General features: G+C 37.0%; 1 protein-coding gene across 2 annotated transcripts; it reads right to left on the bottom strand.

Annotated features, from left to right (window-relative positions):
• Window positions 1–489: 489 nt before the first annotated feature.
• Window positions 490–16480, bottom strand: LACTB2 (lactamase beta 2). 2 transcript variants are annotated; one of them, XM_054632674.2, is made up of 7 exons: window positions 16257–16480; window positions 15591–15754; window positions 14167–14290; window positions 11269–11447; window positions 7111–7259; window positions 5289–5366; window positions 490–2665 (listed from the first exon to the last, which is right to left on the bottom strand). In XM_054632674.2, exons 1-7 carry the CDS (start codon window positions 16376–16378, stop codon window positions 2591–2593), a joined length of 891 nt encoding a protein of 296 aa, XP_054488649.1. In that variant the 5' UTR covers window positions 16379–16480; the 3' UTR covers window positions 490–2590. The 2 variants fall into 2 exon arrangements, with proteins under 2 accessions (XP_054488649.1, XP_054488641.1); XM_054632666.2 differs by having other exon boundaries at window positions 5285–5366; window positions 16257–16479.
• Between the last annotated feature and the right edge of the window lie 340 nt (window positions 16481–16820).

The following is a 16820-nucleotide window of genomic DNA, read 5'->3' on the forward strand; positions in this document are numbered from 1 at the left end:
CATATTATGACCTGCAATAACAAGATACAAACAGCTCCCTATTTGGGAACCCTTCCTGAATTTAACCATGCTTGGAGAGAGAACCAAGAACAATATTTTAAAACAAATATAAATAAGCAAATCAGCAAGGAACAGAATGGAAAACTTCAAAAAGATGATACCTACCACCAAATGTCCAGGCCTTAAATGTAATAAATGATGTTGCTTCTCAGGACAGGATCTTGAAATTAGCTGGCAGGAAGGCTGGAAAAATAGTTTGTGCTTCCTTCTGTCCCCAGCTGTTTAGAAAGTTATCCCAGCAACTGCTATTAGCCCTTCTAACCTGTTAAGACAGAGGTAGCCCCCTTCCCTCTTTTCATTTGTAACTTTTAATGCATTCTCAACAGATGAACACATTTTTGTGAGAAAGCTAATCCTCCTTTTTAAACATACATGGCCAATCTTACATTGTTACCTTTTAAGAATAAACATTCCATTTGACATAACAAGGAGCCTTGAGACTTTTTCAAGATGCCACAGCCCAAGTATCCTTTATTATACATACATCTTAGTAACAGTGCAATTTCTGCTATTAATATTCCAAAGACACCATATACAATCATTAATGACTTGTCTGGTTAAACAGCCTTTTTCCTTGTTTTTTTTTTTTGAAGATGTCAGGCATTTGCTGCAGCACAGCACAGAACATGGAGTTTTCTGTTTGTGTCCTCTTGCTTTCTTCACCGCCTGCAAGTCCCAACAATTCTTCAAGTGCATTCTAAAGCCATTTCCATGTATTTCAAAATTTATAGTAAAACAGAAGAAAATCATTAAGTGACATTAGATTTGTTCTTTAGCTCAGAAAGGTAATGAGATACCACCTCTTCATACCAGTTTCCTGCTGTCTTAGGTTCTCAGACCTCACGACAGGAAACTGTCATTTCACTTGAACCACAATAACGTCATCCAGAGCATGTGAATTATCATTTTATCTTTGTCAAAAAAGCAGTGATAATTATGTTTTTATGCCTAACAATGGAAAAGGTAACTATAAATTCATGGAATAGCTACAGGAAAACTAATTATTAATGGAAAGAAGTCCATTTGAAAATTGAGTAATTTTTTCAAAAGGAATTGAAGAAAAAAAATTGTGGGAGGGACAGATAAAAAGTGTCTGGAAAAATATAAGTAAATAGAAAACACAATAGGAAGAAACCTAGCAGACCTCAGAATGACCTCAAAATGACACTGCAGAAAAAGTTAAAAGTGAGCATGTGTCATGATCTGGCCAAATTTCAGATCAATAACGTTTGCAAGAAGCATCATTTTTACAGAAAGTAATTATTTCTCTTCTTCAGGGGTCTGCCTACTACCTCAGAATATGATTTCAATTTTGGGTTGCTATTCCTGTGAGTATTTTTGCTTTGGATTTGTCTCAGCTGATCAGAACAAATGCCATCAGCTTCATAAAATAATGTAAATTCTTAAGACATGCCTTCAGTACCCAAACACCGATGCATGTTTCACAAACGAGGGTACAGGATTGAATGGTCAAAGGTTTTCAAGGACATATATTTGTCTTTGTTATTTTCAAACATCTCAGATCTGCTTTTGTTTTTTAAGGCTGAGTAATACTATAAGAAATGTATATATCATCAAATGTCACACACTTTGAATAGACAAAGTAATGCAAATATTTATGTACTATTCTGCAAGTGGAAGGTTCACAGAGAACTGAACTTGCAGTTTAAATTAATCTCCAAACATATTTTAATACACTGTACAGTATTTTTCAACCAAATACAACCTTTTAGTTAAAATATTTCTACTTTAAGTAGATTAACAGCAAAACTTCATATGGCATGTAATACATATCTCAATTTATACAGCTTTTTAATCACATTCTTGCAGAATCTTACAAAGAATTTAAGAGTCTGCTCCAACTCTGTGCATTCTTGACACTTGTTAGTTAAAGTTAATGAATCCTTTGAATGAATTCCATAGAAATGGTGTTTCCACCAAAAAAACCCAAAAGTCTAGAATTACTTTCAGTGTTTGTTAAAACTTCTGCACTGAGCAACCAGCAAAGACAAGCACAGTCAGCTGAATTAGAAAAGGAACATAAATTCTGGTATTACACCTGTTAGCAAAAATAACTTGGTTTTTTAGAATGTACAGGTAACTTATTAGAAAATCACTTTTTGAGAAGCACAAGCAGGTGAAACCAGGTTTAGAATAACATATTTTCTGGTTTTTTTACTAGAGATTTCTTTTATAGATGTGATCTATTTGGTTTATAATATTGCTTTAAGATACTATAATATTAAGTTTATAAGGCCTTGCTATTTGTCTTTTGCCACCAATGATAAAACTCAGCACTTCATAACAAAGGTAGGATTCAATTCTTCACACTCATTCAATTTTACTAACTCAGTACCCCCCAGGGTATTTTAAAATTCTAATGAAGTAGAATGTGAAAAACATCAGTTAATTTACTGCAACATTGCTTTAAAATTGTTACCACTTTTTAAAAAAACAAATAAAAATTAGTTTTTATTTTACATACAGTTGCAGCTCATTGTTATGATTTTTCATACAGCAACCATGCAGATTAAATATATTCCTGGGCAATCTTGCCTAACTTATAAATTGTTTTTCCATCTGAAGCTGGGAGTTTCATCACGTACTGTTAAGAAAAAGAAATCAAATTAGTTAGAAACCAATACTTAGATTTTATTTATAAACATCAAATTATCATGTGTAGACACACATGATGCAGAATATCATGTGTAGACATACATGAATATGTATGTCTACACATGATATTTATTATTAAAACTAATGAAATACTTTCCTTCATGCCAGTGTTCAGTTTTAATTGAAGGTGATAAACATTAAATATGTCACAATGTAACCTAGCAGCATAAAGAGTGATTAATAAAAAGGTCTTAATAATCCTCTAGTTATTTAAAGTTTGGTATATTAAACTTTCTAGGTATTAAAAAATCTGAGCTAGTAGAGTGCTTGTTGCATTTTCTGAAATTTATAACCTTTGGATGGAAAAAATCTGTGCTCTTAAATTAAGGATAAATCAATTATTTTTATCTCTTCATCAGCTATGATGTGAAACAACGACCAAATTATTTATATCCAACCATGGGATAAAGCTTACACGTGTGCATTGTGCCACACTCCTGCTTACAGGACATTATTTTTGTTTTAAGTAAGAAGAGCAACATTTTTGTTTGAATTAAGAGGCAGTGTTGCTCCCAATTGCAGCTATAAAAGTTATGTACCCACAAAATCCACAATCCCTAGTACTGAGTGGGTAATTAATGACTGCAGCAGGCAGCATATGGCCATCATTTACAGTGAGTAAATCACTTGTAAGGTTGTAATATGCCTGTCACATTCATTATTGATACTGACAAGATGTTCCTTTGGAAAAACGTTTGGAGAAAATTAAGCAAGACAGTGTTATGTCTACAGCTCAAGTCCTCCATAATGAGAACAAAACTTGAGATGCTGCAAGGTCTTGGAATATGTGGAAAGGGCATCAAAGGATATTAAAATCAAACGAGCGATACCGTGAGTACACAAGCATTTGTATGCTACATGCTCAGACTCAACAGAATCAGTCTTCCTTAACAGATGCCCTTAATTTGAACTGAAAAATGGGTAAAGGTCACGTGATGTTAAGCATTTACCATAGGTCTGGGCTTAAGCTTGTATTTAAAAATTCAGCAACCCCAAGTGTTCTGATGAGATTGATTCTCACTTTCTCTGTGCCCCAAAATTCAAGTTTAAAAAACAAAACAAATGTCAAAGAGCACATCTCGTGCTTCTAGGAAAGCAAGACACATCTGAATCAAGGGCCTCCAACTGGAGTAGGAGAGTCCCAATAATCATTCTGATGAGCATCTCCTCTAGTTATTTAAGCTTTCTAATAATTTCAAGTGGTTGATACTTTGTTAACAGATGCATGACTGTATCTGCTATCTCTTCAAAACTGAAATGTGATTTCTGAGAAAAACTGAGTTATTTTTGTTTGGTAAACATGAAAAGAGTGGTTTTGAGAAAACAAACCCTTAAGTCAGTAGCTCACTCAACCAAATTATTTCCTGGGCATTCAAAATGAAGACACTCTTGTAGGGAAAACTACCTTAAAGAAAAAGTTAATTTATCCACTATTTGATCTCAACAGAAAATGCTGTTGCTTGAACTACTTTGAGAGTGAAAAGAAGGGATAAACAGCCAACAGCATCTCATGCCCTTGATGAACCTGGTGGCACAAAACTGGAGAAATGTATAGATCAATGATGTATGTTAATAACCAAGAATTGAGACAATATTTAAAAGCTGGTGCAGTAAGTACCATGTTGGTAAAGTTTCTATGGCATTCTGCACAAAATAAGCCCAAAGAGAACATTTTCTGAACTTCAGTGATGACTGTATTCACTTAACTCTAGTCTATTTTCCTTGAATAAAAAGCAGGTTGTTATTATTATTACAAAAATTCAGTCTCAATTATTCAGTTAGTACCTAGTAGACATTCTATCAGTAAGATAAACAGAGGCTCTAAGCTGAAAAAAATACACTAATTTCATGTTGTTATTCAGGTTGGTAAATGGTGAAAATCTGCAACAGCTGTAAATTCATGTAATTATTTACTTATAAATAGACAGTCCTGAGTGCAGTTATGTATTGTACAGGAAGAAATATTTTCCTAAGCTTTGGCTGAGTAATGTTTCCATATGCACATGCCATTACAGAAACAATACTTCTTCACCTTGCTGACTAAGAGTAAAGGCACAATGTAAAAACACTAAATACAGCAGCTCTACTTAGGTAGAGAAATCAGAAATTGTAAAAATTTACACTGCATGATTTTAACCATCTCTGTAACATATATGCACAAAAATACACAAAATATTTAGTATGGGCAAAAACTTAAACCCATAAAATGCTACGTACATGCATATTTAGGTATGAATTTCAGAAAATACAGGAAGGTATAAATGCTAGCATTAGGAATGTATTCTATGGTATGTTTAATTTAAAGGTATATGCATTGCAGTAATCTGAGCTCTAAGCAGTCAAATACTTAGTTAAATATTTTCTAAAAATTTGTTAACACTGTACAACCATTCTGTGCATCACTCTACTTCAATTTGTCTAATGGACAGCTGCTACAAAAAATTGCATTTTTTCCCCTAAAAAATAACACACTAAAATAACATGAGAAATAATGCATAGAACATCAAAATAAAAATGACCCTCCTTCCACCCTTCATCCACAACTTACACACTTTCCCTTCTTTTTCCAGCTTCTTCAAGTGGACTAGGAGGTTATGTTCTGCTGCTGGAAGTAAATTTTCAGGGATTTCCTAATGGGAACAAAAAATATGCATTTTATATTTATTTAAATAATCATCAACTATTTTTTCGATATATGGAACTAATGGTTTATTACCACAGATTTTCTTTTTCTGAATCAGTATGGGAACATTCAGTTAGTTATGTAACAACAGGAAACTAAGATGAGTAAATCAATTTTGCACCAGTTAAATGGGCAATCTAACAACACATTTTTGTTTACTTTGCTCAGTTTTTTGCATTATACATTTGTGTGATGAAAACTTTGGCTAGCACTCCTCTTCTGAGCTTGGTTTGCCCTGGGTTGTCGGTGTAAATGAGTATTTTTAAAGACAAATTTATAATTGATTTCTCCACAGATAACTATCCCTTCTATTCCACGACAACATTTGCATAGCTTTAAATATCCTGTAGCAATTAGTATCTGTGAGTAAATAATAAAAAAATGTAACAGCTTCAGGAGGACAAAATATCTCTTACAATTCTTCAATGCTCATTATGTAAAAAGTAGTAACACCTGTGCCCAGAAAAGCTGTGGATGCCCCATCCCTCTGTGGATGCCCCATCCCTAGAAGGGTTCAAGGACAAGGTGGATGGGGCTTTAGGCAACCTGGTCTTGTGGAAGGTGTCTCTGGCCATGGCAGGGGGGATGGACCTTTAAAGTCCCTTCAATCCCAAACCTTTCTATGACTGCATGATGACTGCTCAAAATCCTCCTCTCCAGCTCCACCATCATAAAGGTAAAGCTCTTTTTTTCCTTTTTGAAAATTAAAAAGTTCTTCAAATAATAGGTATGGGCAGGAAAAGTCACTAGAAAACTAATTAAAACAATTGTAAACCTTGAGAATACTTTGAAAGCATATACATTTTTTTGTACTATAAAGCTGTAATAGTACTGAAAAAAGATCTTATATAGACAGAACAAGTGGTTTGTGATTTACACAAACAGAAATATGGCTCTATACTTAAAACCTAGTTCATCAGGCAGGAGAACTGCAGAAGCTGAATGGCCATAGGTAATGGTACATCAGCACTGCAAAATGTTCACGGTGATGTAGGCATTCTTTTGGAAACTGGGTATCAGCAGAATCATAAAAATGAGCTGTGAAGCTGTTACAGACCTGTTGCCAAGCCACAGCCATTGGCAACTTTGACATCTTCCTCCAAAGCAGAAATACTGTATCTCTTATTTCTACTGGTTAGGAGGGTAACCTCACACCACAGGGAAAAATTGCAGAGGTTACATGCAGGATGATGAAGTAGCAACAAAGTACTGTTACACCAGTCTAAAGACACATACAAGCTATCCAACATCTGAGCTGCAATAACCTTCTCTGTGCTGTGGAACTGCAGTTCACCTGTAATCGCCTGCAGACTGATAAATCAAGAACACCAAGTTTTCAACCATTCTTCAGGAGACCCAAACACACTTTGGGAAATCCACAACTAACGGTCACTTTTCACTTTGAACCAAGCACTACAATTTAATTTTTACTTAGTCTTATGAAACTGCGCCTAAGACCTGGATAGTTAAACAAGTTTCTAAGAATAATGTGGGCCTCATTCAATTAAGTGCTTAAACAAGTGCTTAAAGGCACACTCATAATTGAACCCTGAACAGGCAGAAATATTTTTTATCCCTTTCAAAGAGCCACCATGATTTTCACTCAAAGACCATTACTGTTACATACAAGTTTTATGAACCTAACCTCAATTTTCTTTAGTTTGATCTAAAAACTTTTGATCAACAATTACCTTGTATACCATCTTTACAAGCTCTGAGGATGTATATGATTTCCCAGTATTCTTCTGGAAAACATTCAGAATTTGCTGTTCACGTGCAAGGCGGTGAGAAATGTAGTTTTGGATTCTAGTATTTGCATCACGTACTACTGGGCCATGACCTAAAAATCAAAACATATGTACCAGAGCACTATTACTTACATTTGTAATTAAGTATGCTATTGAATAATTGAAACATTCTTATGTAAACTCTAGTAGATTTAAAAGCCATGAGAAAAAGATCTGAATGTCTGCATTGCAGTCTGCATCTGCAAAGAATTAAGATGGAAAGGAAAAATTAGGATATTAGAAGTCTGAACGGGGAAAAGGGAATACTTCAGATGGAATAAAGAAAGCAAGGGAAGACTACTTTAGGCCATTAGAAAAAAGGAGAGGAGTTCACTGCTGAACAGATTTAAAAGATGAGATTTAGATACTGTATAATCTCTGTTTGCCTGTCTTCCTCTCCCCAAAGGATATTGACACTAATGATTTCAACTGATACTGGCCTTTGAACAATAATGGCTGATGCAAAGGACTCAGGTACTACTGTACCTCAGGTCCTGTTGGGGCAAACACCAAGGTGACATCTTTAATTGTGACAGGTACTTTTCCCAAACAAATCTTCAAAACTGATTCACACACTGTATTTTATTCCTTTAAAAACACTGTCGTGAGTTTGATTAGAAAATGAATAGAAAACAAATAAGTGAGGCAGGTGAAATGTGTCAGGGCAAGAAAAATGGAAAGCACAGGGTAAGTTATAGGTGGATCATTTTATGTTTGGCTGGTTAATAAGCAAAACATATTTTTTCTTGGACTGACTGTGGCAGATCAGAAATGTTCAACTTACTTAAAGGTCTTTGAATCACATTATGAAAAGGCTTAATTGGTAAATCACTAACGTTTATGAAAAATCAAATGCTGTCTCACAGTACATTAAAATGACAGAGAAAATATTGTTCAGCCATGAGAGCTACATGCATAGGAATTAAACTAATTGTGTTACTTATAGAGGAATTGACTTGCACAAACATTCATCACATGTTTTTTATAGCAAGGTTTCCTATTTCTTTGCCTGTACAACTCACCTGAAGTAGCAGCAGCAACTTTCAGCTCTGCCCTCTGAGTGCAAACTCAAAGTATTTTATAAAATGAGCAGAAAAGAAACTACTGTAAAAAACCATAGCTTTATTTTAGAAGTTACTTGGTATCATCAAAATCAGTTTCTTTTGAGGTTCTCTAACTATTAAAAAAATCACTGCAGTCTTTACTTGTAGTTTTGTGTTTACTGATTAAATGAGCTTTTAATTTTTAAGCTTTTAAAATCAAAGCTTTATTTTGCCTGATGACAGGCAACTTATAGAAAAAGAGCAACTGATTTGTCATGTTTTGAACTAAAGTGTCAAAGGAATCTATCCTTCTGTAAGTCAAAATATTTATACATTTCAACTTACTCACTTCAGCATGTTTGAAATTATTAAGTATACATTGAAACTTATCTTGTTTAAGTATTATAAATACAAGATATGTAATGTGTAAACACAAAGCTATTCTGGCATATGCATTTATATTTAATGATTTCAAACATATTTAATATGAAGCTATTTTTTCTTACAAAATAAATTACAAGTATAACAGTATCTCTACTGTTACATTTATACATCCAAAACTTAAATTTTTTTTTAGAAAAAAACATAGTAAGATATACAAAGCAGAGACTGTAATGTTAACTGTCCATTCTCCTGGATTCTCTAATGACAGAATTCTCACTGGAGTAATTAAAATTGAGGGTTGCACATGGAATCACAAGGCATTCTTAAAACCTGGCCCTATTCTTCCAAGTGATTTAATTGACTTAGACTACAAGACCAATGCCAGAACCTGAAATGGAACCCACATTTTGCAAAGTTAAAGGGACTTCATCTCCATTACATCATCTGATCTGTAGCTGTTGTGTATGCATATCTGTACATGAAAATGATCTCAGAAAGCTTGGAACTAAAACCAGATGTGGGACTTTCCCATCCATCATTTTTCAGGGACAGCAGTACAGTTATTTATTTATTTATTTATTAACAAATAAATGGATTAATAGCTGAATAAAAGTAAAATGTTTCTGAGCATATGAAAAGCACTCTCAAAATATGATTGTCTTCCCATTAATTCAGCTTTAATTTCAGACAGATTCATATTATTTCCTCATAACACATTGTGAAGCGTGAGATTCTCTTACTTTAAATTACAGCACAAAGGACAGAAATGAAGAAAAAAATTGGCTCATTACGTCTTCCAAAATTCCTAATTCTGGCACCATTTTTTTTCTGTATTACCAAGGAAAATTGTTTATTATTACAGGATGGGGAGCCCTCTGCTGACTAAAATGCCCTTTTCTTGTTCCAAGGATTCTCATCAAATATTATCTGTAATTAGATATCATGAGTGTTGTGTCTAAGTCATTCCCACATTAAATTAAAAAAGAAACATAGAAGGGGAAGGATTGACAAAATTCACCTACTCTCAGGTAGCCAGCAGTCAGTTTGCTACAAAAATTCGTGCAATTCTGAGGCTACCACATGAGTGCTGAAGCATTGGTGGAGGAAACAGTTCAAGAATTATGAAGACCTAATACTGCAGCACAGAGTGATAGACTTATATAGAATATATTGATAAAGGAAACTACTTCTGCTGTAGTTATACCCAACAGTATCACCAATTGTTCTGATTATGAAATAGCACTTTTTGCACAGCTGCACATACATTTTGTGGTGCATGGATGAAAAAAGAAAGTTAGTTCCAAACCATCCCAATATTTAGCTATCATCACTGAAAATGCCCGATGTCAGACTGGCTTCCTAACTGCAAGTCCAGTAAGAACACAGATAAAACAGTAGCAAACACAAATAAAGAGCACCAATGTTCAGCTGTGGTGAATGTGTAATCTAGATAGAAAACCATTAAGAACAGAGTGAAATATAACAGATAAAATTGATAAACCAAACAGAATTTGACATATATGGAGTTTTGGAAGGCAGAAATTCAGTTAGAGGAACAGACTGCATTTTGCAGGTATTAAGAAAGAAAAAAAGTAAAACATTTGGTTGAGATTTTGGAGGCTAAAAAATTGTTAGTTAAATCAGTTAAGTTGGTTAGTTAAGTTAATAAATATGACCAAGACACCATTCTGTCTACATCAACCTCCACATCTATGGAATATGTAAGAATGCTTTCCTTAAACAGCATTTTTTTCTGAGATCTTAAAGGACACATACTTCAAAAGAAGGCTATTTTAAGAGTGAACACAAGAGAGTAGGCTAAACGTAGATGGGTAATGGATAAAGGCACAACTGAGAACATAGATACAGTGGCTTGGAATGACAAGTTGAAGATGAAACAGAAAAAGTCGGAAAAAAATCCTGAGATGTAGCTCTGAAAAAGCAAATGAGGAGCTTAAAGTGTAGTTACATAATGAATTCTTAAAATGTAGTCTTGTCAAACAGACATGTGGTATATATGAAAAGTAAATGCATTCCCAATGTCTGAGGGAGAGAGAGGAAAAGAATTAAAGGAAATCCATAGACTGAATAACAGGCAACTTATTTCTAGAACATTTTTGGCCTCCTGGTTCTTGTTCAAATTGAACCTAAATCATTTACTAAGATTACCACTTTACAGTTCTGCAGCTTTCCAAGATGAATTTGTGATTAATCTGTACTGCAAGGAACACACAACTCTCAAAAAACATTACTAGGTTACTCACATCGACAGTGTATGTGGGGAATAAAACAACTGTTATTTTTTCTTCCAGGACAACATTCAAGCACAGGGATAGAGTAATATAAGAAAATTAAATCTGCTGTACAATTCCAACAGAGAAAAATTACGGCTCCTGGAGTCTTTGGGCACAGAAAGACAAGACCCACCCTGAAATAGAGAAATTTAAGAAATTTCCTATCACTGAAAATTTTCAAGTTTTGCAAACCACCATGACAAAGTCAGCTTAGCTTACTGCTTCTTAAATTGAATTGTTACATCAGGAGTGATGTTAGATTGTAATAACAGTTCTCAAATCTTAGAGGATATTTAAAAATTACACAGTAAAAGAGAGCAGTTAAAACCAAAACCACTCACCTGGATAAATCAAATCTGGTTTCATTTCTAACAACTTTTTCAAAGTTTTCATGTAATCAGACAGATCTTCTATTACTGTTGTTCCTTCCCCTAAAATACAGTCACCCGAAAATACAGCATTTTCTTCTTCTAGATGTAAAACCATATGATCATCAGTGTGTCCTGGTGTATATAAAACTCTGTTCAAAGAGCCAAAAAAGCATACGTTTTTCATACAGCATATATACTTAATTTTTGAAGTCAGAACAAATTATGGTAAAATAATACATTTGGCAAAACAGCCCATAACAAGAACAAGAAAAAACGAACCAAAAAAAGGCTGAAAAGTTAATGTAAACAAGTATCACTTTGCCTAATCCCAATCAATTTTCTTATACCATCTAAAGAACACCAATCATCTCTAGCATGCTTTTACTTACATGACACACCATAATACAAGTGCACTAAAGGAGCTGACTAGCCATGCATTATTTCTGTTATAGAGGGCATTATTCTGAAGCTTTAAAAAATCAACTTTTTTTTCCAGATTGAAACACTTGAAGTTCTTGACATACACGCTGTACTTTGGAAGGAGGGTAAGGATGATATCTTTCATTTAGGAATTAACCACAAACTTCTGAAGCTGATCCAGATAAAGTTCAGTCTCCAAAAATGTATTTTTCCTTGAAAGCCCCATAGCACAGTGGAGCACAGCTGTCAAATACAGAGAACCATGGTCTCTCAGCTGTTCTATGTGCAGGTCATTAAACACCTGCATGGTAAGGATTAAGGACCCAGAGCTTGGACAAGCAGCATATAGCATGCAGCAAAGGGACAGTGGGTATGTATATAGTATATGGTAACCTGAGCTGCCAAGGAGCTGCACCGGGGTGGCCTTTCACGATGATTTCTGAAAAGCAGAAGGGCCTTATGCTGAGGCTGATGAAGGCTGAAAATAACACAACTCCAATCAGCATCACTGCTGATATTCATTAGAACCTTCTCGTTAATGGCAGATGCATCAAAGCAGTGATCAGGAACTGACAGAGCTGGTGCCAAGTGTGGTGTACAGGGCAAGGCTAAACAGCTCCCAGCCAAGCTGATGCAGGGCTGGGAGACCACAAGTGCAGCATCATCTGCTGCAATGACTTCCAGCTCCTACTGAATACTGAGCTCAGGAGAAAGCAGGTGAGCCATCGCCCTGTGGAGGCAACACCAAAATCAAGTTGATGGGCTCACCTTTGGGACATGGTATCCTTCAGTTCTTGATGAAATTTCACCAGGAAGCCAAACCACTATCATAAAAAAATAGCAGAAAGAAAACACCAGACAGTGTGTGGAGAGGTGCTGCCAGCATGTCTTGCCCCCTTGCTGTGACACACCTTGAAAACCTGACAGTTGTTAACTAAAATTTAACATGCAGATACTGCAGTTTTGGAACCAGTGGTGGGTTTTGGAGTATCCTTGAAGTGGGTACTGAATTAATCCAGGTGAGAATACCTGCTTTTAATCAACCATAAAGTTTGGCTGCATTAGCCATGTTACAACCCACCCATAGGGGCTGTGATGTTATAAATTCTCTTCAGGATCAACAAGAACACCAGCCTATGTGTCTGGGAACTCCCATGCTTTCTGGTATACACTAGCCCACTATTTGGTCTCAGAAGTGTTGGCTAAGAAGCCCTTCACTTCAAGGACACACTTCAACAAGCTCCCAAATGTCGCAACAGATTTTGGCTACAAGCCCTGTATTTTACAACACCCCTCAACAAGCTCCCAACTCCCACACCAGCACCGCCAGCCTGTTTGAGCCCTCCAGGCTCCAAGCTGGGGTGAGGGACTCGTGGAGGCACTGTGAATCTGAAGGCAGAAAAGGCAGCTGACTCAGGACCATGCTGTTCCCCCTCCAGGGGACTCTCCCTGCCAATCACAACTTCCCTGTCACATGTCAGAATGTCTGAGACAAAACATGCCTATGCCTGGTCCTCCGCAATCCCAAACTTCAACATGTGCTAATCCTTGACTCACTTGGATTGAAATTAAAAAAAATTATTTTCCATCTCCAAATTTTCGTCCAAACATGGGCCACTTAGGGCAGTGAAAGGTCTTCAGTATGCAATGTAAAATGTTTTTACTTCTATTTTTACACTTATAAAACAAAATGCTTTTGCACAAAACATACTCCTTTTCTTTTTAAATGTTTTTTTCCTTGCAATCAACCAAGTGACATAGTCTACAAGTGGGATATAGTTCCCATCTGAAATGAGGAAAACAAGCAAACTTTGTTCTTATAAGAATAATGCCTTGTTAGTGAAAGGAGTCTGAAAACAGAATGGTCAGATCTTTTTATTGTGTGTGTGCTTCCATGAGGCACAGTAGCTTTCTGTTTTGCACTCATTCAGACTAACATTACAGACAGTACACGCCATGCAAAGAAGTCCTCCAAAACTGGCACCCTACAAGAACCTCACAGGTTTAAGGTCTAAAATGTAATATTTTAAGTATTAAATGTTTTAGAGTCTCCTAGAGATGTATTTTTAAAGTAAAAAGAAAGGCATGCTAAATAATCCAGCCAGACTACTACAGACTTCCACAATTTTAAAAGTAACTAATTATGTAAGAGTGATGAGAAAATATGTAAAATCCTATTCGATTTTCCTGCAGAAAAGTGTTTTTCTAGGGAAATATTTTTAATTTCTCTGCTGAGTCTAAAGACAAAATTCAAAGGCTAATTTCTGATAATTCTCATTCATAAAAACAATGTCTTTGTATTAACATATCCTGCTGGATCATGATAGGAAATCTACATGCATAAGTCCCGAAAAGATTAGATGTACAGATTGGCAATCATTAGAAATTAGGATACATGTACATGTCAGAATTCTGAAGAAAAAAGAACTTGAAGAAATTCATGGTTACCTGAGTGTGGCTCCCTCTGTCTCTACCACATCTCCATCTTTAAGATAAGAATATTTATGTCCTCCTTCTATTGTTTCTTCACAGTGAGGGACACGAGGGAGCTTACATATGCGGTATTCTGAGTCTGATATTTAAGGAAAGCAAGAAAAATGATGTTGAGTTTGTCACTAACAAAGGTAATTCCACAGACAGGTTACTTTTTGAATAAGTACTATTAATTATCATACACTATGAATACAAAACTAAAAAAAACCAAATCCCATAAAGTAACTTTATATTTGTAGAGCAGCCTTATTCCAGAGCCAAAACCACTAAACAGTGAAAGCCACTGATCCTGAATACAGCACTCTGTACCAGTCACAGATTTGAAGTTGGAAAAAATCACAAATGAAATTAATAAAGATCAGTAATTATTATATTTCACAAATATTCCTTCTTGACTCATGAGCCAATTCCCCTAAGTTTTTACAATGCCACTAAGATTTTGGCCCTCATATTTTGCTTTATGAGTCACAGAAGCATCACTCAACATTTATCTAAAATTGGATGAAGACTTTTTGACCTGCAACTTCTCTCAGCTTTTATAATTCCAAACAGTGCATAAAATGGAAACACCTTGGCTGGAACAGCTACAGACAGCAACCCAGAAAGGCATTCATATCCCTTGCTAGTCTTTACAACCACACTGATAGGCTGGCAAGCCCAAAAATCCTCACCAAGACACCAATTGTTTTCAGTAGTGCCCAGGCTTCATTGCAGCTAAGCACCTGGCAATTTTACAAAATTAAGCCTGTGACAAAGCTTGTGACAAAGTCCAACAATGTTAAGAATTACCACATTATCCATACTGCTTGTTCTCTTCTCAGATAACAACACAGAAATGTCTCTTACTGTTTATCAACATGGAATACAAATTTTTAGGTCAGACTTTACTTGCACGCTGCCCGGCTGCTTTCCCCTCATGCTCCGAGGCATAAGAATTTGTCAGCAACTACTAATGGGCTCCTCTAAGGAATCCCAAAGTTATGTATGCTTCTTTTAACAATTCAATCTATTTGTTTTTACAAAAGTGAAAATAACAATAAATTTATCATTGCTGTCCAAGTAAAACAGAAGCAGTATCAAGTTTTTCTCACATCTCTTAGTACCATGCTCATAGTAATCTAGGTTTTCATTATTTGCACATAAGAAAAATTCACTATGAATGTATGCTTAAGTATTGAAGGAAACCTGTAGTACTACAACTATTACATTCAGATTATTCATTGCTCTCAATCTACACACTGCAGCAGAATCATGAAATTGCATATAGTTTATACAGCAATTCCAGAATAATAATCTAGTTGATTTGCACAAAAGCATTCGGTTAATGTTTTCGGCCATGTATTAAACATTTTCAGCAATATCTGAAACCTCTGGCCTACCACTTGGAATGTTTTTGCAGATATCAGGTATTCCACCAGTATGATCACGATGCCAGTGTGTCACTAAAATTTCTTGAATGGTGATGTTGAACTCTGACAGTGCTTGCTTTAAACAGCTGATATATTCAGGAATAGCTGGCTCTCCAGTGTCAATAAGGACTCTTCTACACATGGATCACAAAAAAGGGAGGGAGAGACACACCAGAGAATAAAGAGTATTCATGTAACAGCCAAGTAATATTAATAAAATAAGCCAACAGATAGAAATTTAGCAATAATGGATGTCTCCATATCCAGACAACACCTTTTGCCTCCTGGCATTCCACCCTCGCAGCATAACAACTTAAAAAGTAGAATAAGTAATAAATGTAGGCCACACTTTTCCAACTCCGCGACAAGTGGCAGAAGGCACCGTTTAGTCCCTGAGGTACACACCCGCTTCCCTCACCGAGTGCCCGGCCTCGGCCCAAGGGCCGCCCGGACCAGACTCCATATCCCACCCGCCCAAGCCGCCTCCCAGCACTAGCTCCGCCACTGTAACGCTGTACGGTTTCTTTCCTCTTTTTAGCGCTGACTAAGGGATTTGGGAACAGGCCGCTAGCGGCCTCTCGAGCTGGAGGCAGCCCAGGGCCCCGGGGCAGCGCAGGTACCCAGCCGGCTCGGTACCTGTGCCCGGAGCCCACGAGGTAGGTGTTGGTGCCCTGCAGGGTCATGGGCCCCGGGTTGCAGCCCAGCACCCGCACCACCCGCGACGAGAGCCGCTCGATGCGCGGCAGCAGCGACACCATCTCTGCAGGGAACAGCTCCGAACCCCCGGCTCCGCTTCCCTCACGACGCCGCAGGACGGAAGCCTGTACGGCAGGGCGGAAGCCTCTGAGGCCGTGCTCCGCCTCCCGGGGCCCGGCCGCGGCGCCTCCCGCCCGCCTGTGGGCGGCTCCTTCCGTTCCCCGGCGGGGCGGGCCGGGTGTGCGCTGGAGCCCGGCTGCTAACGGTAGACGCTGTGGTGATGCCGTCGGATAAAGTTCTCCCGTGTGGAGGAGGCCATTTCTCGGTGGAATTCAGTTCTCGGTGCCGGCTCGGTGCTTCTCTGCTCCCCAGTGAGAGGCCTGTCCGTGCCCTGCCGGGTTTTTCCGGAGAAATTTGTCGTAAGAGACAGATGCACCTTCTCTGTATCTGTAGGAACTGCGTATGCTCCCGCACGGCACATAGGAGTTATCTAGGATTCAGCAT

This window comes from Agelaius phoeniceus, chromosome 1 (assembly GCF_051311805.1).
Source record: "Agelaius phoeniceus isolate bAgePho1 chromosome 1, bAgePho1.hap1, whole genome shotgun sequence".
Lineage (NCBI taxonomy): Eukaryota > Metazoa > Chordata > Aves > Passeriformes > Icteridae > Agelaius > Agelaius phoeniceus.